This window comes from Antedon mediterranea, chromosome 4 (genome assembly GCF_964355755.1).
Source record: "Antedon mediterranea chromosome 4, ecAntMedi1.1, whole genome shotgun sequence".
NCBI classification, from domain to species: Eukaryota; Metazoa; Echinodermata; class Crinoidea; order Comatulida; family Antedonidae; genus Antedon; species Antedon mediterranea.
The window spans coordinates 25827163-25854875 of NC_092673.1; the positions used below are offsets into that span (position 1 = coordinate 25827163).

Below are 27713 nucleotides of genomic sequence, written 5' to 3' on the forward strand. Positions count from 1 at the left end.
AAAGTACAGCTGCAGGGCATAGTAATGAATATGATGACAAAATAAATACTGTAATTCAATCTTTACAGAACTACCATGGGACACCAGGGAGGAGATGCTGCTATACACAATGAAGAAGACATGTCATGGGTGTCAAAAGAACACTCTTTTTAAAGAATATATAAACTCTAAATGTTATTTATTGATCATTGATCAACTGAAACAGAATAATAATAATCATCCAGAGAAATGTTTTCATACAACTAAAAAATATGGAATTTTCGCCAATGAGCTATGCTCGACGCGATTATGAGATCATGTTCCGAATATGAGCATTTTTTCTATAATTTGACAGTATGATTTATATATAATAATCATAGTTGTTTATGAGCCACACTCATAAATTGTACATTGTTGCATTTATGATTTTAAGGCCACACATAGTTTTTATCTTTAGGGCGATGACTTTTAAAGCTGTAATATAATTTTATAATCATTATTTTACAGAACATCCTTTTCATTTTTATTTGTTTCATAAATTTCAAAAAGAAAAACCCACACACCAAATATGGACATTTTTATATGAAAGAAGAAACTTATCCTGAATTCCTCATAGTGCAGACCACTGATCATTTTTTAAATATAATATTACATGATAATGTACTAAAATACCTTTCAAACAGGAAAAATAAATAGATATTAATAGTAATACAATATATTTAAATAGATGCCACAGACCAAGGTTATCAAACCACATTTGATAGCCCAATACAAACCAATTTTAAGGACATCCTTCTATGGGAAAACCTGTGATTCCACCCTTCTTCTGGTTTCAAGGCGATGGAGAACCAGACATAATTCATTATGTTATTCATAATCATAAATATAAATCATATATCATTTTTCATCAATCATGTGTAAAGTGGCGTAACGTGAGGCCCCTGGTTTAAGAACCCTAAATCCTCGGGCGTTTTTGGCCTTTTTCGACATTATTAATGCCTGTTTTTTCCTCTGGTCACTGCTCATGGGCCCGTGAAAATTATTATATCATGTATAATGTTTAAGGTATAATTTATTATGTGTAATGTTAAATGTATAATATATTAGTTTAACTCAGTTAGTGAAGGATCTGGACCAACAGGTGGTAAACACCTCTAAAACGGTCCAGTCCCAATTTGCACAGTGGCTGTGTTTGTGTGGACTAGTACACCGGGGTAACCCCCTACTCGTCTCGAAAGATGTACTAGGTTCTTTAAAGTGCGCATGAGCTATGTGTACACTGGACCTACGGTTTATAGTCCTTATCCGAGAAGACTCGTTCTACCACCAGAACCATGGAGCGAGTGAGCCTCGAACCCTTGCCGATGATATGGCTACGTAATTACGGTTCCACTGTCTTAACCGCTCGGCCACTCACTCGCTAACCCTCACTTATTAGACATTTCATATAGGTGAGAACCAACCAAGATCATCACATCACTTTTAGTAAGCCTAAATCATGTGAGTGCAGTGCTTACTAATGGTTATGGGCATAAAGAAAACAACATTGGTTGGTTGGTTTGCTGTCATGTCTATGGATGCAGGTAGAAAAGCTTCTTTTTCTTCTTATTTAAAAAGAAACTGCTTGAATTTAATATTAAACGGTTCCGTTTTAACTTCCTGCAAGGAGTCTTGCCGCTTGTTAGTGAACTAAACTATGGGAAAATGTGTTCGTATATCGTAGTAACCACTAATTGTATCATATTTCAAAAAAAGGACGTTTCCACAAAAACCACATTCACAATGCATACATAAAGCAATATTTAAAGTATTACATCCAGGATTTTTTAAATTGTTGACCAAACATTAAAGATATGACATTTATACACCCTTCCAAAAAAATTAAGGGTGGATATTCTAAATGGTATTCTATAAACATTTCTATACAGGAAGTAAAATCTAATGGTAGAAAAACCAAGCTTTTGTGATTTCCCTGAAGTTCCAGGATGAACATTAAAAAGACTAGAAAACCCAAGCTTTTTGGCATTTCCCAAGACACACAAGATGAATGTTTTCTAAAGCAGGGGAAAATCATGTGATTGGTGCTGGGGTCCTAAGGACAACCAAATTGACTCCTTACGAACTTTTTATAAAGAATGATTTAGTTTAGTAAGCCTTAATGTCAAGTGGAGTATGATTAAATTATATATTTAAAAAGTTTAAGCTGAAGATATTTAACTTTATTTTTATCTAATTTTATTATCTTCATTTCTACTATTGATCTGTCCAACTCAAAAACAGAATATGTTCATAAACAAAAAAAATGTAAATTTGTTGATGATCTGTAATATTTCGATATTTTTATGACGCAATCACAAATAAACCACTATTTGTATAATTTTCTTGCTTGTTTATTGTTTATACTTTATATCAGGATAAATTTTATATACAAAATGAATAATTAATTGTACCAATCAAGGAATAATAATGTAAATGAGCACATAAACAAGAAAAATAAAATCCACACTCGAAGACTTGCATTATTCTTGATAGCCTGGGGAAAAAATTAAAATAAGAATTAGCGAAAAATTAAGTAATAATTATTTTTACATACCTAAATTGATTCTTTAATGATTTGATATCTTTTAATAAGCGCTTTCATTTCGAAAGGTTTAGGCCTTGGCATAGCGTCTCGTTAAAAGTAGGTGCGTTATAAAACAAATGTTTATATTCGTGCAATGTTACAAATAATTTCATTCGGTGAAGGATGAAATGTTCTGTTTTAGAGATAGAAACCTATCATCTTTCACCTCATGAAATTATTTGTACCATTCCACTCATAAACATTCATTATTTGTATAACTAGTATATTTCAGAATGTAACATCATTAATGCAACTCACTTCTCTTATAGCTTCTGTAGCACCTTCAACATTCTCAGTAGATGTCACAGCTTTTTCTATAACTTGATCAATAACATTATCCTATTGAGTAAGCAAAGATATTTTATTTACTTATTTGGTGCAATAATAATTCAATATTAAAAATGGGTTTATTTTTTTAGATAACTGCTTACTATGGTACCATAAGATGATGATAACACAATACATATGCATATATATATTTTAGTGCATAATAATTCATTTTTAAAAAGTACATGTTTTGCAAATTTTTTGACAAATTCCTTAATATAGTACAGGAATTGTTTTATCAAAAAATTGGCACATTTTTACCATTATAATTTTTTTACGCAACTGCTTTAATATGGTAACATAAGATAAGATGCAATATATATGCATATATATTAATTTGAGTGCATACAAATTCATTTGTAATTATTTTTTGTACATAATAATTCATTTTTAAAAAGTCCATATTTTTGCCATTTTTCGACAAATTCAACAAATCATAAAATTATTTGTACCATTGCACTCATAAACATTCATTATTTTGTATAATATACCACTGTATAAATGTTTTCACCTGTTTTACAACCTCATCCATAAACACTGTTTGTAAAGCTGCAATATCTACAACCTTTCCTTCTAGTTCTCTAAAAAAATAAAAGAAGCTAATTTATTAAAAAACATCAACACTAAACTATTAAACTGGATTTTGGCTCCCAAATATGCAGATGCTGTTGTTAAAGCCACTCAATTCTTCCTCCCTGAGAGTTCATGCAAAACATACAAAAATATTCTTAAATTTAATTTGAACAATTACAGTATATCTATCTATCAACCGAGACTCGAACCCGAAACCTTCTGCTTGATATGTAGATATCCTAACCATTAGACCACTGGGCTTTCATGGTATTGTTCAAACTCGATTGGAACACCTCTAGTCCCTCAATATATATATATCTTTTGACCATATAAATATTAATATTTTTTAATTTATTTTAATTGTTTACATTTGTATATTATAACCTGTATATTGTTTTTTACATTGTACAATGAACACAAATTGGTGGTTTCATTTACAATTTCTGGCTTTTAAAATATGAGTGGAGGAGGAGGGCCATCAAACATTTTAGAAAGAAAGAGAAGTGATCTTATTATTTACCTGACTTCATCAAGATTATTTTTCTCCTGCAGCATCATCTGGTTTTCTTGTTGGAACTGAAATAATAAAAATAAATCAAAAATTCAAGATATAAATTTGCATATTTCGGCAGAGCATAGCACCCTCAATTTGACGATTTTAGCAAAATGAAAAGAAATATGGTGCTTTTAGTGTAGGAAGGGGGAGAGAACGAAAGTGATAATTTAAATAATTTTGTTTGGATTATTAATTATGAAAAAGCTTATTTTCTCCACAAAATTCTTATGAAATGTGTTTTTTTAAAGAATAGTGGTAACAAATTATAATAAGTTGGAATAATTTGCCGGCATTCCAGTAATAATTTATACGCAAAATTTATTTTTTAAAAAAAACACTATAGAAGCCAAAGTTCAGAATGATTTGAATGGCAAATCACCTAATTTTTAACTAACTATAGAGGGGGTTGTACAGTACTGTAAGGAAAATATTTTAAACCAATCATTTTTCCTATACTTGTTATACCCAGTTCAATTGAATTGGAATATTTTATTTAAACTTGGTAACCTCTCCCGTCTCCAAGAGGGCCCAGTTATGATCAGTGGATGTGATATACTAGTACACTGGATACAACCTCTCATCTCAAAAGATGTACTAGGTTCTTTAGATTGCACAAAGAGCTAGATGTGTAGTATAACACTGGACCTACAGTTTATAGTCCTTATCCAAAAAGACTCATTCTACCACCAGAACCATGGAGCGAGTGAGTCTTGTATCATTGCCGATATTACGGCCACTCACTCACTCTAACGAATGAAATTTGTTATACCTGTTAGTACTGGGAATACACAAGCTTAAAGAAATTAATGAATAAAGTACCATTGCAATTTCTTCAGGAGATAGCTCATTGTCAGAATACTCTTCATGATTAGTTACTTGGTTTGATAAATCTGAAATAGAATATAAAAATCAATCCCCAGATTACAAATGCTCACTTTACTGTGCTGTATATATACGAAAATAGGGAGAATATTTTACCAGTCACTTTTCTATTAACTATTTCAATAGCAAATCAAACACAAGAACGATCAAACAAAAACGATCAAACAATCGGTGGTTGCCACACACAACCCACGCATCTGACATACGCAAACAAAACGTTATCTCATCCGGCCGTGTTTACCAGCGGAAAAAGTCTGATCGTTTTGCAGATTGTTGTGCTATACATGGGAGTGTTATTTCCGGGCCAACTAGAGGTGCCATTTATCATGAATTTTATGTGAGCGAGAGTACCATTTCCGACCTGGGGTGTTATTTACAAAAGGGGCCTGTGGCTCAAATACTTAGTATCTGGACCCCCCGCCCCCTATTTAAAAATCCTGGATCCACCCCTTTATACAAATATGTTATATACCTGAATTAGAAGTGGTTGCTTTTCTTAAATTTAACCCAGAGGCAAACTTGGCTTTACTGTTTTTGAGCTGGACAGATTCTAACCGAGAGCTGAAACAGAAAGTAAGTATAAAAAGAAGTTAAGAGCCATTGTCTGTAAAAATCAAAGATTTGGTGGCAGATGTAAAAAAATGGATTTCTCTCAAATTTTTACCATGAATAGACATTTCAATAAAAAGCATATCTATAACATTCATTTTAATTTTTAGCCTCCGTTGCCATGACAACGGTCAATTATCCAAATGTTGATGTTTTTGCCATTTTTCACAGATTTTCTATAGTGAAAAAGTACAAACTTGTATACTTATTTTAACCAAAAATACTTACAGTATACAGTTTTTGTTTATAGCAGTGTAAACAACATGTATTGAGTTCCATTTAATGTAGAAAAAAAATAAATTACAAAATGGAGTTTGGTTGATACCATTATTTTAAAAAGGGGTGTTTTTAAAAAATATTTTTTTTATAAAAGTATACCTCATAAACGTACCTATAACTTCTAAAGTGGTGTTTTTAAATCAATGAGGTTTTTTTAATTTGATAGTCAATAGGTTTGTCAACAATAATCATGAAAAAAACACTGGGGTAAATTTCGTACATAGGTTCTGTGTTGCCAGGAAAATACGAAAAATACAAAAAATGTAACAAAATATCAACAAACAAAACACATGAAACACAATTTAAATATGGCTAATCCAATAATAAAATGTATATGTGGCTTGCTATAATGCTACTAGAGTCATACGAATAGTTTAGATAAAATAGGAGAATGTGTTGCCAGGTTTATTTCAATTAATTGCCAGAAAAACAGTATTTTGCATTGAAATATTTAGTTGATGGAAAATAATGTTAAACTTGGAAATAGTTGCGTCAATGGTTTTTATAAATTTTTAAATCTTGTGTAAAGAGATACAGAAAGACCTCTTAAAATATCTGACCTTGTAAATAGGTCATTTGAGGTCAAAAGGGGTCAGAATGCAAAACAGAACAGGTCCCCACTTTACTACAACTATTAATTTTTGATCAAAATTTACAAGATAGTTCATAACAATTCTCAACAATTTTCATATTTTACCTATAGTGTTACCTTAGCAACCATTTCTATGTGTAACTAAGGAAAGTAATTTTAAAAAAAACGTAAAAAATGGCGTTTTTATAAATACAAAGAATTGATTGCATTTGTAATTTTTCTCAATTTTACTTCTACTGCATTCCATTAATGACAAACTTGACCTTGTAAATTCATTCATTTTGAGGTCAAAATTTTACCATAGTGACTGTTTCTATGCGAAAATTTCAAAAAAATAAGGAGTTTTTCATAAATACAAAACATTTTTTCTACATAGTTTTACATTTCTACTTTTTGCCAAATTTACTTTAAATACTGAATCCTAATAATCTCAGAAAGAAAGTCTTGACGAATCTTAATAAAGGTAAAAAAATGACCTTTAGTGTTATCTTAAACCTGTTTACGTAACTAATGATATTTAAAAAAAAAAATTAAATATGGAGTTTTCATGAAAAAAAAAATGTTTACATATTGAGGTCAAATGACATCAACATTTTACCTATAGTGTATTGTAGCAACTGTTTCTATACGTAACTAAGTACAATATTTTTAATATGGGGTTTCATGACTACAAACAATTGATAACATAGCTTTACTACCTTTTCCCAAATTTACTTATCTACTGAATCCCAGAAAATGTCTGAGCTTGTGAAAGGGTCATTTGTTGGGTCAAGTTATGTCAAAATGTATTATTAATGTTTGTTAGAACCTGTTTCTATGCGTAACTAAGGATAATTGTTTTTTTAAATACAGTTGAACCTCCCGTAAGTGGCCACCCTTGGGACCTGGAAAAGTGGCCGCTTATAATTGTAGGCCTATTATTATTTATAATCAGGTGGTTTAGTATTTTTTAGCATTTTCAGACAAATTTTAAAAACTTTTATCATATGAAAAATGGTCGGTCAAAATCTGTGTAGTTTTCTCATCTCTTAACAGTAATGTTTTTAAAACCTCTTCAAAATAAAGCTAATATATAAAGAAATACAATAAACATGCACCTCTAATTCATAGGTCCATGCAATAAGTATCACATTTTTCGATTGGCCGCTTACAAAAAATCTCATTTTGTATAAAAAGGTGCCCGCAGCTGCTTACGGTAAGCACTAAATGCACTACTTAGATAGGAAGAACAAACAGGCTTTTCAAAGTGCGTCCGTTAAGGGAGGTGGCCGCTGTAAATAAAATATGGGGTTTTCATGAATAAAAATAATCACAGAAGAAAGTGCTTACGAATATGACCTTGTGAAACGGTAATTTGAAAATGCAAATAAGGCATGCCTGCTACTAATCTACAAATTTAAATTTGTATAAGATAAATATGCAAAATCTAAAGAATATCTCAATTTTAGTTACCATAGTAACTGTTGCTATGCATAACTAAGGGAAATTAAATAATTATCAGATAATTATTAATTAATAATTAATACTGAATCCAACCATCACAGTAAAAAAAATTTAGAATTTAAAACCAATATTTAATAATAAAGTGTGATATTTTACATGCTGACCTTAAATGAAATGAAATTTCAAATCAGGGCTTCAATATTTGTTATGTAGCATTAACATACCTGAGTATATCATTGACTTTTGATTGGTTCTATTTTGGGGAGGGGAAAGTGGTGGATCCAGGACTTTTAAATAGTTAGGTGGTTGAAGGCGAGGGTCTAAAAACTTAACTTTATGTCCTATCTTTTGCATTGCAATTTTTAACTTGGGGTGGGTGGCGGCTTGGAGAAAGGGGGAGGGGGTGGAATGGAGGAGTTTGAATCCGTCTATTCATTGGAGCGATAGTAGCGGCAGTGTGGGTGGTGCTTGAAATGCATGCATTTGACACTCTATAGTGGATGATCGACCAAAGTGTTGCAGTTTATCTTTTTGTGGTTATAGTCGTGGTGGGGGGGGAGGGGTGGTAGTCGAAAGTGGTGGTAGATGGGCATGTGGGATCTGCTTAGGTTAGCAAATAAAAGAAGTAAACAAATGAAAGAGGAGCTTCAAAATAAGAGAGGAGTAATCTGTTGCAAAGATTAAAATTCACAACGATCTGATAATTTATTCAAATTTCCAGAGGATATAACCTATAAAATGACATTAAAACTGGGAATTACAGAATCTATAATTAAAAATTAATTTTTTTTCTCTCAACACAACTAGAACTATATAAAACATTAAGAATTTTTCTGACCAATGAGTTTCAAATCAAATAATCAAAGAAAATAAAATGTTTTTACTAATATACCATGTTTTTTTTTTATAAAAATGCCTATGTTTCTTGCAACACTGCTTGTAGATTTTAAATTTACCCCAGTATTTTATTTTAGAAATCAATTATTAAACATTAGAACTACCTATTTGTAATAAATCAGCTAAAAAAATACACCACTTTGGGCGTTATGGTGAAGTAAAGTTTAGTTGCATTGAACAATTTAAAAAAAGTGAAAAACACCCCTTTTTAAATAAATGGTATCTCCCAAAGTATGAAATAAAAAAAAAAAAAAAAATTTGAAACAGGTACACAATGCATTGTTATTATGCATACACTAATTATTTTGTTATAATTAAATGAACAAAACAAAAATATTGTTCATCAAAGTAGTACCAATATCCATTTTAAAAAACCTTAAAAAAGGACAAAAACACAAATTTGGCCGTTGCCATGGAAATATACGTGTGAAAAAAAAAATACTTCATATTTGGTTTCTCTCAACATATATATAGCCATGTGCAAAATTTGAAAGAAATCCATTTTTTTGATTCTGCCACTCTTTTTGATATTTCTTTGATTCTTACAGACAATGGCTCTTAAATATCTTACATAACATATAGTATGTTTGTACATAGGTCAAACCAATTTGGTTAGTCCAGAGTATGTGTGTTACAGTTAGTTTTTATTGTATTTTAAACTTGTTACAAGAGATGCCATACCTTTTATTTGAAGGGTAAAGTTTTTATCTAAATTAACATACAATTAAAGGAAAATTTAAATAAATCCTCCAGTTAGATTCAGTACAACACCTAATAATAATATCCTGGATTTATATAGCGCCTAAATGTTGTGAAACCTCTAAGCGCTGAGCATTATTACCACATAATGTGGTCTTGATCTAACCGGCTTTCCATTTATAAACCTGGGTGGAGAGAGGCAAACGTAAGTAAAGTATCTTGCCTAAGGATACAAGCAATGCGGCGAGAGTTGGATTCGAACCTCGATCACACGTCCTATTAAGAGGACACTTTCCTGTGAAACTAATTAGAAGCAATATATGTTTCAACTTTATGGCAATCATTTGTGTCCTGAAGGCGTCCCCTAAAAGGGGGTTCTACTGCACAACAAACATAGCAGGTTACCAGTTCCATATACAGTAGGTACGTACATTCTTTTCTTGTCAACCACTTTCTTGACACGTAAAGCTCTCTGTTCACTGTATAGCTTACAAACACCTGTAAATAATATGTAAAATTTCCTCAATAAAATAATTTAATTTCCAGAAAAAAATTGTTTAGTTGAATCTCCCTGCACATAGACCTCTCATAAATAGACACCACACACGCAATGGACACACATCGATAAGTATGTATGTTCTTCATATATACTGCAAATATTATTCTCCCTATCCGACTGAACAATCCTAAAAATGTTTATATATTTTTAGTGTTAAAATGTCCAAATGTGACCTCCATCCACACTCATGTTTCTCTGAATCAAATTTATAATTAATCTATGTTTTATTAGAATGTACTGTATTATTTGATGTGTGTGGAAAATTTAATCAAATAAACAAAAAAACATCTACAATTTACCAATACAAAATCTTTAATACAAAATTGTGAATAATTTATAATGAACTAATAAATTACAAGGAAAAAAGAGTTTCCACGAAGTATAATAATAATTGTTATACAGTGCCTAATACATATTTTTCTAGGCGCTTTACACACAAAAAAAGAAAAAAAAAATATCCAAAAATAACGAAAGCATATTGAAGGTGATGCAGGAAAAGATTTTTACCGCACTTTTCTGCAACGAAAACTCGTTAAAACATGATTCACAGGAACCGAAGTTTGTCAAACTTGCTGTATGTGGACATTTTTTCGTGACCCCTTATGGGAGTCTGTGTAATAGATGTACGAACCTTTTAAGTAATTGTCTAATAGTTCAAACGTAGCTTCTCTGTGTTTTTGTACCTCTTCTGTTGCCTCCTGCTTCATTGCTATTAACAACAAACAATAAAATACTGTAACTTTCATTGAAAAAAAATGTAAAGAGTTAAGTTTTAACTGAGCTTGAATCATTTTTAGGAGAGCTTTCGATTTACAATGACAAACAACTTTGAAACAAGAAAGGTCATGTCAACTCATAGTGTACATGCAGGGAATTTGGGTAGTGCTTACTCCCTCTATTTCTTTCCAAAGTTTATTAATATTTATTGTGTAATTTATTATTAAATATTAAGTGGCATTCTCTCAGATAAAATTATTTTCAAGGATAAATTTTTAATGGTCAATGCATCTACATGCTTTTATATTGCATCTCTCTGTCTCTCTTTACCCTCTTGTTTAAATGATCTGATTGCATCTAAGCACGTTCTCATAAATACTTGAGCGTCTGCATCTATCTGGTCCCGATCAGCTTCCGTCATTGAATTTGAATCGGACTTTAAATGACTACAAATTAAACAAATTCTATTTAAAAAGTATTTTTTATTGTATATAATTTCATAACATAAAAATAAAATAATGTTGTGATGATTTTAATGAATTTTTTTAAACAAACTCGCCTTGATGGGTTGATATAATCTTTTCTATGTTTTTGAAGAAAATCTTTCAGTTTAGTTATTGCCACCACCTATTTGAAAAAGAAAATTAAAATAATACATACTGTAATTATACTAATACAAAAATAAAATTACCTGAAAACAAACAAATATTTGTGAGAGAAGAGCCTCTTTACTTACTTGATGATCAGCTTGTGTGACCCATTGCGTGTCATATACAATACAAGTTGTCTTTTCTGCTGGCTAACGTTTGAGGGACCCAATAAAAAATTGTGTTTGTAAATATTTTGGTTGTAATTATAAATGTGTAAAGACAAATTTGAAAAGAATGTTGGTCCAAAAAAGAATAATTAAGGTTGACATATTGACCACCTCAAATGGGAAATTTCAGTAATGTTTTGAAAATAAATATTTTCAACAAAACGAAGATAACACCGCACAGCCTGTGGTGCGAAATAGCAGTATTACTATTAAAATACTTAAAATATTATATTATTGAATGAAGCAGACCTATTTATTTATAAATGTATTTACAAATAATCATTGCAAAGCCGATCTCCTATCTATGGCAAACTTCCCTGCGGTAAAACGTCACGGGCCGAAACTTCACGGGGCGAATCGACCATCTGCCGAATCTTCCACGACCGAATCCTTACGCTGCTGGGCTGTGAGATCACAATACACTACAACGCGGGGGCCTAGCAGCAGTGTACCTACCATTTCTTTGGATTTGGTGGAGAATTCTGTTTTTGGACGACTGGACTTTAAAATTGAACTTTTTAAATTGTCTTGACCAGTTCCTAGAGCTTTATTTCTTGTTCGAACAGTTTTAACTGAAGCTTTGAAAAGTGCTGTTATGTCCATCTTGCGTTTCGCTGGTTTTGATGATGTGGGAAATCTGGAAATTTAGTCTGCGCTGCCCAGTTGTGTGACCTTTTGCGTTTAAAACATGGCCATTATGACGGGAATTGTAACGCGATTAAATAACGTTTACCTACGTTTTGTCTAAGATTAAACGCGTTTTGTTAAACTGTTAACTCATGAAATCACTGCTTGTCGCTGGAACTCAGAAAAAAGAAAGAAGGAAAAAGGGAAGGAAAGGAGTTGTCAGATTGATCAATTTTAGCCTCGTATTAAACGTTTTTATTATTAATTATGGCTACTTCAGGTAAACTACAATTTAATGATAGTCCGTTTTAATAGTTTATATCGCATTTTATTAAAATATAGTTAGCTAAAATTACCAAAATTAGGATTAATAATAGCAAGGCAGGGCTAGGCCTGCCTTCCCTGTTTGTTTTTTGGTTGTGTACTCGGTTTTTCAATGGGTAAAGGGGAGTGTGCCGCCCTTTTTAGGTGCCTCTTTTTCTTAGGCATAGGTATACATGGGCGGCGGGCTAGGCCTAGGTAGGTGTTAATAACATTTTACTTTCTAGCCTTTATTTGCATTATGTTTTTTAAAAGGCCTTTCTTATTATTTGTATTTTAGTAGGAAAGAGTGTAATTTCACACTTTTTTATAAAATAAATAATTCTGTTAGTGTTAATAAAAACATATTAAATTGAGCCTACTGTATCCATAATTTAAAATTGCAATAGAGGTTAGATAGTAATAGAATAGACCCTTTCTTTTAATTAAATAAATATATTGTTTTGTGATTCAGGAGGCGACAAGATAGATGAAGCGGGAGAAGAAATCCGCAGACGACGAAAGCATGGGATGTTGAAGCTGTACTATGGAATGGAGGAATCAAATAAGGACAACCAAGATTCAAATCCAATTGATATTAATGGTGCTCAGTTTAATCCACAGGTGTATCTGTCACGACTGATGAAAGAAAAGCGCTTAAATGAGTTGATAGACAGAGAAAGCGATATGGTTAAACGTATGACATATTTTTTTTATTTGATTGCCAAATATGCACTTTATCTTTTTCCCCATACAGTATATGGCAATCCTTTTGGCTGGGAGAATTTTTCAGTCAATTTTCTTTCTCCATCTTTCTAAAGATTTGTAACACCCATGTCCATGGACATGATGATGTCCCCATGGACATGATGATGTCATATCACTATCATATTTGGGCATATCACTATCACATTTTTTTGTCACATAAAGTTTGATAGTGTAGACAGATTGTAAAATTGTATTGATTTTTTTTAAACATTTAATTTAACAGATAAGTACTTTAAACTGGTCACACCATGTCAGTGTGGAGTTGTGGCTTGGTGGTTATGATGCTTGACTACCAATCCAAGGGTTCAAGTCCTGTCATATGTCAGGACTCCAAAGACTTGTAATAAGTCTTTGTTTATGTAGAGCATCTTGTGTATGTTTGTCTTGTGAACAGGATTGCCACCTTTAAGAAGGATAGTGAATGAATTCACTTGTGGTTATCCAAGGGCAATTTGCCAAAAATGGAAATAAATAAGAAAACAGAATGAACTAGAAAGCCACTCCGAGAGGGCATACCTCCGCCTACTGTAAAATTCTCCTACATAAGATTTCTCCGGTAAAAAAAAATATATATATATATTTGTGTGTGTCTTATAATGCTCTTTGTGATTTAGGCTAATTTCATTACAAGCATGTGTATGCGAGTTTGGTGTAATGGTTATGTAACAAGCCTTTCAATTAACAATAGCTTCAGTTGACTAACAATAGAACAGCAACGCGAAAATCAAACGAGTGAATTTGAAAAGAAATAGGTTTTTTAAACTACTCGCATCAAAAAACGTGCACATTAAATCAAATTATGTTTTAAAATTACAAATCAAAAATTATAACTCTTGCCTCTTGTTCAAACATGAAGTTTTTTGGACAAGTAGTTCTCGAGAAAATGCAATTTCAGTTTACTTGTTACTTTAAGACTGCTCGCCGGCTTTTGAAAAATTCTGTCCTATCTTTTAACACTAGCAGGTCTAAAAAAGTATACTAAAAAGTGGTCCAGAATTGGGACTGTGGTTCCAAATGGTCCCAAAATTTAATGGAATGGTCCTTGACCACATATCTATCTGTCTATTCATTTTGGTAAAGATCTTGTAATTACTTTTTGAGTAATCCTGCTAACAAACAAACAAACAAACACACGCTACCGATTACATATACCTCCTTGGCGGAGGTAAACAATTACAATTACAGCCAATGACCAGATAATAAGAATGCGACCACCACTTTACAATATTTTTTTTAATATGATTTTATTTTTCAGAAATTTGTTCTCTAGATAGTGACATGCAAACCCTTGTTTATGAAAATTATAATAAATTTATTAGTGCTACGGATACTATTAGAAAAGTAAGTGACAAAATAAATTATATATTTTGAAATGTAATTTCACTATAAATATCCTAATGATCATGTCCATTTGTATAGCGGAATCATTGTTACACTTTTCAACTACATGCAGCTTCTTCCCTGGATGTCAGTGCTGCCAATTGCTCTCATGTCTGTGAGTGAATTAGTGCACAACTCCTACCCATCTTGAAAGATTTACTAGGTTCTTTGAAGTGCACACAATTAAAAAAAGTGCCTATGGTTTTTACTCCTGTTTGGATGGATAAGACTATTTACCACCAGAAAAAATCTCGGATAGACTAACTAATTTTTCACTAACCCATAGGTCCAGTGTACACATCTGACTCATGTGCACTTTAAAGAACCTAGTACATCTTTGGAGACAATTAGGGTAACCCCGGTGTACTAGTATACACACAGCCACTGTCACCCACAGACAATTGTCATAACTCATTAAGAGGGCTCCTTGATTGTCTGCATACGTTGTTAAGGGACCCCCCTATAAATAAGGTGAAATAAAAATAAACAAAATAAAATCTATTTCTTCAACATTCAATTATTTCGGTATTATTCATTATTACATAATACTTGTACAAGACTGAACTAAAAGTTTAAAGTACAAAACATTGCCTGATATATAATTTTTACCTGAATCTTCCAAACATCTCACTTTGGAGTCATGGTTTTCCTTGGCAATTTTTCTAAATAATATCAACACAATACAATATTACAGATGAAGAATGATTTCAAGAAAATGGAGGATGAGATGGATAGGTTAGCTACAAACATGGACGCCATTACAGAATTCAGTGCAGGAATAAGCAACACATTGCAGGAAAGAAGGCAGCAAATATCAACTCTTAGTGGTGTCCATTCACTACTTAAAAAGGTGTTTTTTTATTCTATTTTTTTAAATTTTTAAATATACATCTACCGTTTCTTGTTTCCACAATTCTAGTACAGTATTATGTAAAGCTCTGTCTACACTATCAAACTTTATGTGACAAAAAAGTGTGATGTGCCCACATATGGTAGTGATATGCCCAACAATGGTAATGATATGACATCATCATGTCCATATATGGGCACATCACATAATTTTGTCACATAAAGTTTGATAGTGTAGACAGAGCTTTACATGTGTTTATTGAAATGGTCTCTGATAACCTTGTTTCTTTTAAAATCAAGATCATGCATTCCATTGTTCAAAATAATGCATAACTAATTTGTCTGTCATGCTGATGTATTTGTTTTGTTTCTACTGTATATTATATATTTTATTGTATGTTTTAGTTAGTGGCAGTTTTTATCGCAGTTGTTTTCAATTGGCTATTGGTTTGTGCTTCAATTTTGTATTGTAATGTTGAAATGAAGACTAGGGGAAAAAAAATGATAAACAAATATACTGTAGCATGTGGATGTTTAACAATAGTTGTTTTTATTTACAGTTACAATTTCTATTTGAGCTTCCTGCAAGGTTAAAGAAGTGTATTGAAATGAAAGCTTATGGACAAGCTGTCAGGTATATAATAGTTAATTAACACTCTCTGTCATAATTGGGACAAGGGCCACAATTCTTATAGGGTCTGGTAGAGTCATTAGCCCAGACATAGTATGATCAATGATAAAAGTCTTAAGCTCTGTCTACACTTTCAAACTTTATGTGACAAAAAATGCCCATATATGGACAGAGCTTTATGTTAAAATTCTGATTCTAAGATGTAATGTTTTCGGCTACGATATGATAAATCAGTGAACTGGTGCGCTACTCTTTCCACGATAAAGATGCACTGTCTTTTAAATGCACTTGTGTACACTGAGTCTTGAGGTATACTGTATGTCCTAGAAGACTACCGCCAGAACTAGGACCCAGAGAGTCTTGTACTATTTAAGGATCAAGAATTTGTGTTTATTCTTTCACAGGTATTATGCTAAGACCAGAACCGTTCTGAACCAGTATCAACATATGCCATCCTTTCATGGTATACAACAAGATTGTAGTGACATTGTTACTGAATTAAGATCAAAGCTAAGGGAACAATTTAGAGACAAAGAGGTGAGGGAAGCTGCGCATAATAATGTATGCAGTATAATTATGATTATCATGTCCTTTTTAGCAAAACAATTAGTTACTTGCATTTTATTTTGTTATGATAGTCCACACCAAAACAGCTTGCAGAGTGCGTGGATCTTCTGTTGCAACTCAAGGAACCAGCTGATGAACTCTGTGACGAGTTCCTGGCACGGTGAGTATAGTCCTGAAGCCTTGTCTACACTATCAAACTTTATGTGACAAAAAAAATATGATGTGCCCATATATGGACATGATGATGTCATATCACTACCATATTTAGGAATATCACTACTATATTTGGGCACATCACACTTTTTTTGTCGAACTAGTTTGATAGTGTAGACCGAGCTTACATATTCTTGTGTTGCAGTAAAATTATACACAAACACAAAGTAAATCCAGTAGAAATTGGTTTAAGGTAAAAATTTGATTTATTTTTTTATCCTGGGTGACCTCTTTAGTACTATACTCCTCTTCCAGTGGGCCAATAATCAGAACACCAGGAGATTATCCCCTTCTCTTTTTAATTGTTTTCTTTGTTATGAAAATCAGCTTTATGTCCTATCTGAAGGATAGGGGTTCAAATCCCTTATGAGTCTTTTTTCTCACACTGCAGTTTCATGAGATTCATGAATATCATTGAGCACATACAGACACCGCTGATAATGTGCTACGAAAGTCTGAAAGATAATGGTAAATTTTATTTATTCCGTGTAGTGCCCAGGAGAAACTTGATGAAGATTTGTCTGAGATGTCAGATCAGGTAGACCCTGCGAAAGCCATTGAAGTGTCTACCCCTATAAAGGAAATGGTAGAGTCCACAGACAAGAAAGAGGAAAGGCCTTCAGAGAAGTATATGAGAAATATGCCAATGGTTCGTATTAATTGTTGTATATGAATTGCAATAGAAATAGAAATTATTAATTGTAAAATGCATTATTTTCTTTGTTATTTTTCTTTTTTTTTATGTAGGATATTTTGGAATTTATTCACAAAGGTTGCACCAATTTCCTTGGTAATATTTGTCTTGTGATTGCATCTTACAAAGAACTGTTTGTCAACAGACAAACACATTCAGAGTAAGTTCTTTATTAATCATGTTTTTGTCAGTCAAGCCTAACTTTTTTCATGCATTCGCAGCCACAAATCACTATGCCAGCGATCAACAAAAACAAACAAACCCAAAATTGTATACTAAACTATCGTAAGTAAAATGTACACATTTTTACCAAGAAATTATTCAGAAATCATGGCCATCTTCGACTAGACTGTCATGGTAGGAATTTAAGAAATAAAAAAAAAATTAACCAACTAGTCAATATACCATTTTTCATTAAATTCTCAAAATTTACTCCATTTTTACCTTCCCTGCTGACTTGCGACGGCTCTTGTGTGTGTTTTTATCTTTTATTAGATTTAAATATTTTTAATTCTGCCTTAATTCTTACACATTTTTATGGAACATTTTTGACATGTTATTGTTTGTTATGTTATAAATTTGGCCATTTGGCTATGAGATGTAAAGTTAGTCAATATTTTTGTATTTTTTGGAAATAGAGAGAATGTATATATATATCTGCTCCCCATAAAATCTAATCTATATATCCTAGTTTACTCCCTAGCCTTCATCTTGTTATCTCCGGTTTCTATTAAATATCAACATTTCTTATTAGTCCCCAGGAGCAGGACCAACTAAAGGAGGTTGCCCACGCAAAGTTAGCAGAGTTTGTCAAGTCAAGGATGGAGCAATATTTCTCATGTGTGGAACAAAGAATTCAAGCTGAGGTATTGTTTACAACCAGACATAAATAAATTATTAATTAGTAAATAATAATAATATTCTGGATTTATAAAGCACCTAATGTTGTGAAACCTCTAAGTGCTGTACATTATTATTACCATGGTAATTTTTGGATCAAACACGTATGGAAACATACTTCCATAATGCAGCTAGTAATCAGCGCAAAGTTTAAAGATACATGTATATTTGTAAGTCATTAACTGTCCAAAGTGACATTTTGGTTCGCACATATTTGGGAGGTTTGCAACCTTATGAATACGAAAACATACATTCATCTTTTATTTTCATAGAAATAGTCGTATTCAAAGCAAATATACTTTTTTGGTCTATTTTTTTGCATTGAATTAAGATTGTATATAATTATAGTATAAACAGAGACAATTTATGAAAATGAATTTACTCAAAATATTTGACAAAATTAGGATAAATAGCAGTTTTTGCGCTAGGCCTGGGCAGCCCAGTCACCTGCTGTTGGCTCAAAATCTTCTATATTCTTTTCTAAATATGAAACAGTTTTTTACATTTTATAAGTCTTAATTTAAATTCATTTTCTTACCTTTTTCAACATTTAGAAGGAATCTGTAGAGAACTCAATGCTTGTTAGAGCTCTGGACAGATTCCATCGCCGCCTCCAAGCTGTCGATGATCTACTTCCAAAACTCAATATCATCGCTCGAGGAACAGAAATTGTTGCCAATGCTGCCCGAGAGAGGTCGCTGTTTTATTTAGAAGGATTGAAAAATCACTTTATCGAATGCACTACGGATGTGCGACAGAAGTTGTGTACGCCACATCTCATTGGAAAACAAGAAACATCAAATCTGATGGATATGCTGTCAATGATGTCATCATCAATTGTGGAACAAATGAAAATTGTTCTTGCTAATCTGCAGGTAAGGCTGCTGTCAGTTAGCTCTGTCTACACTACTACAAACTAGTTTGACAAAAAAAAGTGTAATGTGCCCACATCATGGTAGTGATATGACATCATCATGTCCATATATGTTTGATAGTGTAGACTGTTTCTGTGACTGTATACACCATTGGCACTTTGGGAAACAACTGTAACATTTTCCTATCCCTATAAAAGAGAGATTATCCCTCCTTCATCTCTTCTGTCATTGTCATCTTAAGATCTGTCTACACTATCAAACTTTATGTGATGTGCCCATATATGGACATGATGATGTCATACCACTACCATATTTGGGCATATCACCACCATATGTGTATCTTCTTTTCTCCAATATCTCGTCACAAAATTGAACTTTTCTTTGCTCGGACACTAATTGTTTTCAATCCTTACTCTGTTCTAGATTCTGTAATTCTTTTTTTTTAAAATAAATGACATGCACATTTGTGTTATAGGGTTTTACCTCTGCTGACCTGACGTTTGCCAACACAGCTTATTTCCAAGGCACTTTCTGTGTTCATGATGTGCGTGAAGTGGTGGTAGTAGGATTCCTTGAGTATCTGTTTAAAGCATCATGTGTAAGTTAACAATATCAGAGATGTCTATTTTCCAATAACTATATATTTATTATTATTTTATTAACAATTTTTGAATATGACATTATTTATTAACTTGAATAAAATTGGAATAAAATAACAAAATTATTTGTTCTTTTTTTTTCTGCCTGAACTTTATTAAAACTATAAAATTACCTATTCAGTTTAAATTTATTAATCTGTATTTTTCATGTTTTGAGGGACAATGTTATATATATCAACATTAAGACATCATCATCAATTTTGTTGTGTTTTTTTGTAAAGGTAAATGTATATTGTTCCTTAGTTAAAATTGTGACTGATTAATTTTGGATTAAATCCTATACTGCAGACCCATGTACAGTATGATGATCAGCTCATACAGTAGTAGTAGTACTATTCTCTGCTGTTTTCATATTCTGTATCCTGCATTATATGTGCATTTACATAATAACATTCCATCCTGAAGGACTCAAACAAAAGCACAAGTCTCGAACATGTGACTTAATTCCTTACCATTGTGCAACCTTTAAGAAGGATAGTGAATGATTTCGCTTATGGTTATCCTTGGCAATTTGCCTAAATATTTCATTTTATACTCTTTTTACTAATCTTAACATACTTTTTGTTTTTTTAGGATCTCTGTGAGCGTAGTGGTGAGAAAGGATCAGCCCCTGCAGCTATTATTCTACTGCTCTCTAGACTTCACATGGACTTTAGTAACTCAACAATAAACCAAATTGTAAGTCTTTAATAGCTATTTAATCGTCTTTATTCACCTAGAGAAAAATTTGAGAATTCAGAATTTATATAACGATGATTTTAAATAGTAAACATTAATTTCTATTGTTATTTCAAGGTTACAACAGCTGATAAGCAGTTTTCACTTGACCCACGTTGTAAGGTGACCCCTGCTGCCGACCTTTCAACCAAAGCTAAGAAGACGGCTCAGAAGCTTCTCAACCAATATGTACAAATACAGGGCTTACAAATCTCTCAGGTAAATAAAACAAAAGACATTTAATTTTATAAACCTATAATTTAATCAAATAAGGGGAAACTAAAAAATTAAACTAGAGACTACAAAGTGACACAGATAACGCCAATTTACACAGTCTAGCAGTAATGGTAAGCGGAAAATCGTGTAGTTTGTCCCACATAGAATCTGTATCTATCCTGAGCGGAAACCGCCTGTCCATTTCACATTGTGTGTAAATGCTTATAAGGAATAACATAGATTCTTTATTGTTATTACCGTTACTGCTCGTCTGTATAAATTAGCGTTAATAGTGGTTGTTGACATGGTTGCACACCCATTCCAGATCATGGGTTCATGTCAGTGTCATTAAATAGATTTGTTGTCAAAGCCACAAATATTTTTCAACAAGAATAAACAATGATTATAATATATAAAAAGATTTAAAAAATATAAATATATTTTTCATTTTGTGTTTAACATTATTAGATGTATTTAAAAATAAAACATCCATTATTTCTTTGTATAAGATGTTGAGAAAAAGTGTTGAAACCAGGGATTGGCTAAACACAATTGAACCACGTAATGTCCGTGCCGTAATGAAGCGTGTCGTGGAAGATGTAACAGCTATTGACACGCAAGTTGGACATCTATATGAAGAGGGTGTACGCAAGGCGCATAGCAGCGATTCTAGTCGTAGGGCTTTTAGCTTGAGCTCTGCAAGACAACAGCAACAACGAATGCAAAGACCAAGGTAAGTACAATTACAAATACACAATCCTTCAGATATGTCATATGTGACGTGCCCATATATCAACATGATGATGTCATATCACTAAATATATTTGGCATATCACACTTTTTTGTCAAACTAGTTTGAAATTGGAGACAGAATTTAATATTTCTATATAAGCAATGTTTTATTACTTATTTTTGTTTTTTTTAGTGCAAATATCGATAATAGTCTAATGAGCAATATACAGAAGTTGTTTTCTGAACGAATAGAGATTTTCAGCGCTGTAGAATTCTCCAAAGTGTCTGTGCTTACCGGTATTGTTAAAATAAGTCTTAAGGTAAAAACTAAAGTACTAAGCAGATATTTTGAATGTTGGAGTAAAGTAGTGTATACTGCATTAGGCAGAGATGAAATACATAAAATATATTAACTTTTTTTAGCAAGTAATCGTATACAAATAATATTTTATAAGTGGAAAGATTGTCTGCTCTATTTAATGAGGCAGTCAAGTGAAATAGCACAGTCAGGCTTTCAAAGGATGAAAATATTTTCCCCATTCAATCAATGAAACATTCATTATTTGTTTTATGAACATTGTTGTTCTAAAGCAAAATATCATTTAGTTAATAAGCCACTTCTATTTTGAACCAAAGGCCAAGAAGGTCAAAAAAAGGTCAAATTAGCAAACTCCATTGGTGGGTTCCCATACCGCAATATTTATGCCTAACATATTGCGGTGCACCAATCTTATCATTTTTACAATGAAGTTCTTTTTAGGTGTCATTTTGTTTCACTCCATCCAGTCCATTGATTGAGTGCCTAAAAGCATAGTACTGTAATATAAAAGAAATGTTTGTATAAAAATTGTGTTTAGTAAATGCAAAAAAATTAATTCTAAAAATTCTTTATCAGACTTTATTAGAATGTGTACGTCTACGGACATTTGGTCGCTATGGGTTACAACAAATGCAAGTGGATACCCACTATTTAGACATGTATCTATGGAGATTTGTCAGTGATGAAAAGTAAGGATATGTTTATCAATTTTTCAGTAATATGTATTTACTGAATTTGTGTTTTTGTTTTTTTTAAATTATTATTTATTTTTGTTTAATTTTATCAAGAAATCAGTTGCCTGGGATTTTTTCCATTATGTAATATTTTTTTCAATATTTATTTATTTTGTTCCTATCAAGTACTCTCTCAAGTTAGAGGCAAACTTGTCTGTAAAAACAACACTAAAACGCTGGTTCAAAATGATGTATCTGGTTTTTTTTTTTCACTTTAGTTTGGTTCACTTTCTTCTTGATGAAATCATTGGAAGTACTATTCACCGCTGTTTGGACCCAATCCTCATGGAACCCAGTGTAAGTATCTTATCTTATATAACTAACAAATTTCACAACAAACATTCATTGCTGTCTTTACAACAATGCATGAAACCCTGTGTAAGTATCGTCTACTAATTGCACACAGTACACCATCACTTTTATTGTTTTAAGTATAATTAACTACTTTAGAATTATGTGAGAATAAAATGTTGATGTTAAATGTATTCTTGTATAGTTATTATGTAAAATATTTTTTTTTAGAGAATTAGCTATAATAATATACAAGGACAAGTGAAAAAAAATGTAAGGGTGTTTGCCCACATTGTAAAACGTTATGTATAAAGGCTACAGACTAGATGACCCCATCCACTTGTATACATGGATGGTATTGTTCTGTGTGAAGGCATTTTGGTACTATGTACAGTATTTTAACGTATATGATTGTGGTATAAAAATTAATTTTACACCTTTGCAGTTTCCTAGTGCTTTTTAGTTGTCTGTTTCCTCAGATAATTTATTTATTTTTTATTACAATATTTTAGTTGGTAAAAAATTACTTTGTGTTGATATTAGGTCCCTGTGATGTGTCAATGTTTCTACAATGGTCATATTCCATTGTTTTCATTGCATAGAGTTTGGTTATGGCAAGTTTGTCCGTAACTAACAATTAAGCGTACATTTATCTGCAATTTAATTTTTCAAAATCGATCTTTTCAACAACAGTAATTCACTTTATGTCCTTATTTACACAACTTACATAATATTTTAATAAATCAACATATGCATACATGTTAGAAATTGATCATCAACTTTATTTAATAAAGGTCACACTAAACAAATTCTGATATTTAGCATACAAGCTTAAAAACTTTTGAATATTCACAACCCCTTAATCTATATGTAACACTTCTCTCTACAATTTTAAAAATTTAAATTTCTGTAAATTGTGAGATGAAATGAGATTTGTACTTTGATACAAAGCAAATTATTGTGTTGCCTCAATTCATTATCATGCATATTACAATTAGATATCATTTCCATATTTGTTAAATTGTATTATTGTAAGGTATATCCTAAACTAAGTAAATCAGATTGTTAAACATTTACATTAACATAATTTCAATGGTTTAATTGCTTTTCTTTGTTATCAGAGACTTCATTATATATTTCTTGTATATATTTAAGTACTAGTTTATTGTTAATGCCCTTTGCCAGATATTCCAGAATATTCTAATGAATTTGGTAGATACTAAACTATAAAATATTATCGCTTTGTGATTCGTTTTGCTGGTAGTATTAATTATCGAGTTTGAATATGTTTTGCAAAAGTGTTGTTGCACCCTGAAATTGTGTGTGTAGCCTGCTAAAACCTTGTCTTACATTTAGAAATCTGAAATCTATGTCTTTTAAAATAATCAAATTAATCTAAACTAGTTATCAGCTAAACTTAACATCCATTAAACTAAACTAGAAATTGTGTAAACTGAATTAATAGTAATCACCTAAACTAGTATTAATAAACTAAAAGTACTGTATTTTCAACTTAGAAACTAGTTATCAACTAAACAAACCTAGTTAAATCAACTAAACTAAAATAGTAATTAACGAAACTGAATTAGTAACATAAACTAAACTAGACTACTAATCAATTAAACTAGTAATGAACTAAACTAGACATCAACTAAACTAAATTAGTAATCAACTAAACTAGTATTAGTAATAAACTAAACAAACCTAGTTAAATCAACTAAACTAAATAGAACGAAACTGAATTAGTATTGTAATATAAACTAAACTAGTAGTACTAATCAACATTGTAAACTGGTAATCAACTAAACTAAATTAATAATCACCATACACTAAAGTAACAAAACAAAACTAATAATCAAACTAAACTACTAGTCAACTAAATTAAACTAGTAATCAATGAAATTAAAACTAGTAATAAACTAAATTAGTTTGCTGTGCATTGAAACAATTGTTTTCACATGCACTGTTTTACTATTTTTCGATCACTACACCTACATATTATTTGCACAAACTCCCTTTTTGTTAGCTACTACCAGCTGAGCTTTTACCATTATTTATTCATTAATAGGTGGTTTGTTTGTTGGCCTCTATTGCTTTGTGTGGAGAACATTCCCTTGTTTATATTGTAACCCGTATGTATAAGATTTGATATATTCATTACCTGCCACATATTCTGTGCCAATCATACTGACGAGTTTAGTATTCACATTCATTACTGATGCCTGCAAATTTTACAACTTCCACTTGTCTATTTATCATGCCACATATTCAATATTTTTCAATAAATTCTTCTATTGCAATTTTAAATATTCTGGTAAACCACCATAATTAGCTTTGAAGTAAATGACTTGGGAGGCAGAGCCTTCCTCCACTATATGGTCCAGGAGGTACAATATTGTGATTATTTAGGTTCCAAGTGGTCTTAGCATTGTTTTATGAGAGCCCTACAGTATGCCTTAAACCCTTCTACACTCTCAAACTTTTTGTAACAACAAATTGTGAGATGTGCCCATATATGGACATGATTATGTCATATCACTACCATATTTGGGCATATCACATCAGATCATTATCCAGAATCTCATAGCTCATAGCATTAACACGATTATATCTCTTCCCCACTTCTCTGCTATTCATATTTAAATTGTCCCCTTTTATGCCATAAATATATCATGCTTTAAATTACCAAAATTCAAAGCAAGTTTAAACTCATTTCTAACTTTTCATTGTATAAAACAAATCTGCGGTCTAACAGTATGGTACTTGCCTTGTAAAATAAGAGGTCAAAGGTTCGAATCTAATTTTTCTTACAATAATATTACAACTTTTTTAATATGCTCAATACAATGAGATCATGTTCTACCATTGAGGTATTATATATAACTAGAGAGTTAACTAGGAGACAGCGAGGTAATAGAAACTGAACAGGGATTCCTCAAAATGGTGCAGTTTCAATAATAATATATTCAATAATAACTCCACAAGCAGTATTTCTATAAATTGATAATATATAAATGTGCTATGCAAAAATCTAATTTGAATATCATTCTTTAGATATACACTGTATAAACAGCTTGGTATGGACGCCAGCTGCTATTAACAGAATATTTGTATTTATTATCCATTACTTTGAAACTAATTTAAATGAGAATGGATTTATAATTTTATTCTATGACATTTGATTTACCTTTTCATCTGATTTAAGTCCAGATTTAATGGCTTAGTAGAAGTGTATTTGTTTATTACAAGAAATTGTATTATTCATCAGTTTTATGAAGTAAACTCACTCACTAAAACTGCACACAATTTCCTTAGCCCAAAAGAAATTCCTTTTTTAATATCAATGAATTTGGCTTTAGAATTTTGGTTTTTCGAAACTTTCCCATTTTCAGAAAGTTAATTGTATTATAGATTCTTGTTTTATGATGTTTTAAGATGTTATAAGCAAATTCTAATTTCTGTATTGTGAACAAAACATCAACATTTTAGTGACCTTTCATTTTAACTTCATGCACGCAAATACTATTAACATTCATCTCCGCTCAGAAATGTTTGCAAAATGACTTTTTGACTAGATAGCTACATACTATAGTCATAAAGTTCAAAAGAGTCTTACCGGTACTAACAATCTCAAAATTCCGATTTGCAATGATGACATGACCACACCCACCTAATCCTAAATCCTAACTGAATGTTATGAAATATGAAAAGTGTATGTTAATTCCATTCATTTTGAAAATCTATTTATCTTTTCAGGTAATTGAAGTAATTTGTGAACGAGGATAGCTCTGATGGCGCACTCCAATCTACGAACTGTGGACCAATCAACTTGAAACGTGTGCAATAACATTTACCTGCCATTTCCAAAAGAAAGAGTTTTCTTGATTTGATGTACTGGCGTGTCCTACTTCTTTCACTGGTGAGCATTTTGCAGACCATATGTGTAAAGACTGAGTCATTCCGAGTAACTCACTTGTTTAATTTTATCTGCCCTGCACCACATTGTGGTCTACCTTAAAACCAAATATACTTAGAAACAAATTGTTTCTCAAGAATGCGATTAATCAACAACAAAGTAGTTTTTTAATTTTGGCAAACAAACAACTGAAAACAGATTGCCATGTGAGTAGTTAAATAAAAGGTATAGCAACTTTTGTGCTACGTGCTACGTTTTAAATATTTATTATATCAGCAGGTTGTTTTTTACACGATATTCAATTATGTAAACTTATAATATGAGGTTCAGGTTGACACAGAAGCGCGTTGACAATAAAATCTTTTCTTGCGCTACAAGAAACACTAAAAAGAAAGTCCTCAGGAAAAACAGGAATTAATAGCATTTATATACGTACTGAAATGTCGGTAGAAACATCAGGCACGATTTTTCCTTTGGCTCTTTCTGTTTACAAAAATATAGTGGCATTGTCTCCGAGAAACTTATTAAACCAGTTTCTGCCTCTAATACAATTTAATTAAATACAATAGATACCTCTATTCAGTGGACACACTTTCCAATAAACATAGAAGGAATGTATAAATATGTTCAACACTACGACCAGCCTTTTTCCAGTGGACACAACTTTGTTGGCTCCAAAGTTGTTGTAGTTGTAATAATAATATTTTATTTAATCCTAGAATAACCTAATTATAGTATTTATAATTGATTTAAACATTATTCAGAATATTACA

At 31.6% G+C, this 27713-nt stretch overlaps 3 protein-coding genes across 3 annotated transcripts in view; 2 read left to right on the plus strand and 1 right to left on the minus strand.

The window, feature by feature from the left end:
* The window catches only part of LOC140046153 (oxaloacetate tautomerase FAHD1, mitochondrial-like), a 122219-nt gene that overhangs the window by 77043 nt on the left and 17463 nt on the right, over window positions 1–27713 (plus strand). The window lies entirely within an intron of this gene.
* LOC140046150 (syntaxin-18-like) lies at window positions 2369–12179 on the minus strand. The gene is made up of 11 exons (XM_072090696.1): window positions 12009–12179; window positions 11295–11362; window positions 11066–11181; window positions 10650–10727; window positions 9891–9957; window positions 5413–5501; window positions 4878–4948; window positions 4023–4078; window positions 3441–3510; window positions 2861–2941; window positions 2369–2512 (listed from the first exon to the last, which is right to left on the minus strand). The coding sequence occupies exons 1-11, from the start codon at window positions 12153–12155 to the stop codon at window positions 2420–2422; spliced, it is 936 nt and encodes a 311-aa protein (XP_071946797.1). The 5' UTR covers window positions 12156–12179; the 3' UTR covers window positions 2369–2419.
* Window positions 12374–27709, plus strand: LOC140046152 (vacuolar protein sorting-associated protein 51 homolog). Its single transcript, XM_072090698.1, has 19 exons — window positions 12374–12459; window positions 12955–13176; window positions 14503–14588; window positions 15322–15477; window positions 16037–16110; window positions 16512–16644; window positions 16746–16834; window positions 17380–17536; window positions 17635–17741; window positions 18336–18447; window positions 19036–19356; window positions 19832–19954; window positions 20589–20693; window positions 20811–20951; window positions 21458–21681; window positions 21874–22000; window positions 22576–22688; window positions 22952–23030; window positions 26781–27709. Exons 1-19 carry the CDS (start codon window positions 12447–12449, stop codon window positions 26808–26810), a joined length of 2412 nt encoding a protein of 803 aa, XP_071946799.1. The 5' UTR covers window positions 12374–12446; the 3' UTR covers window positions 26811–27709.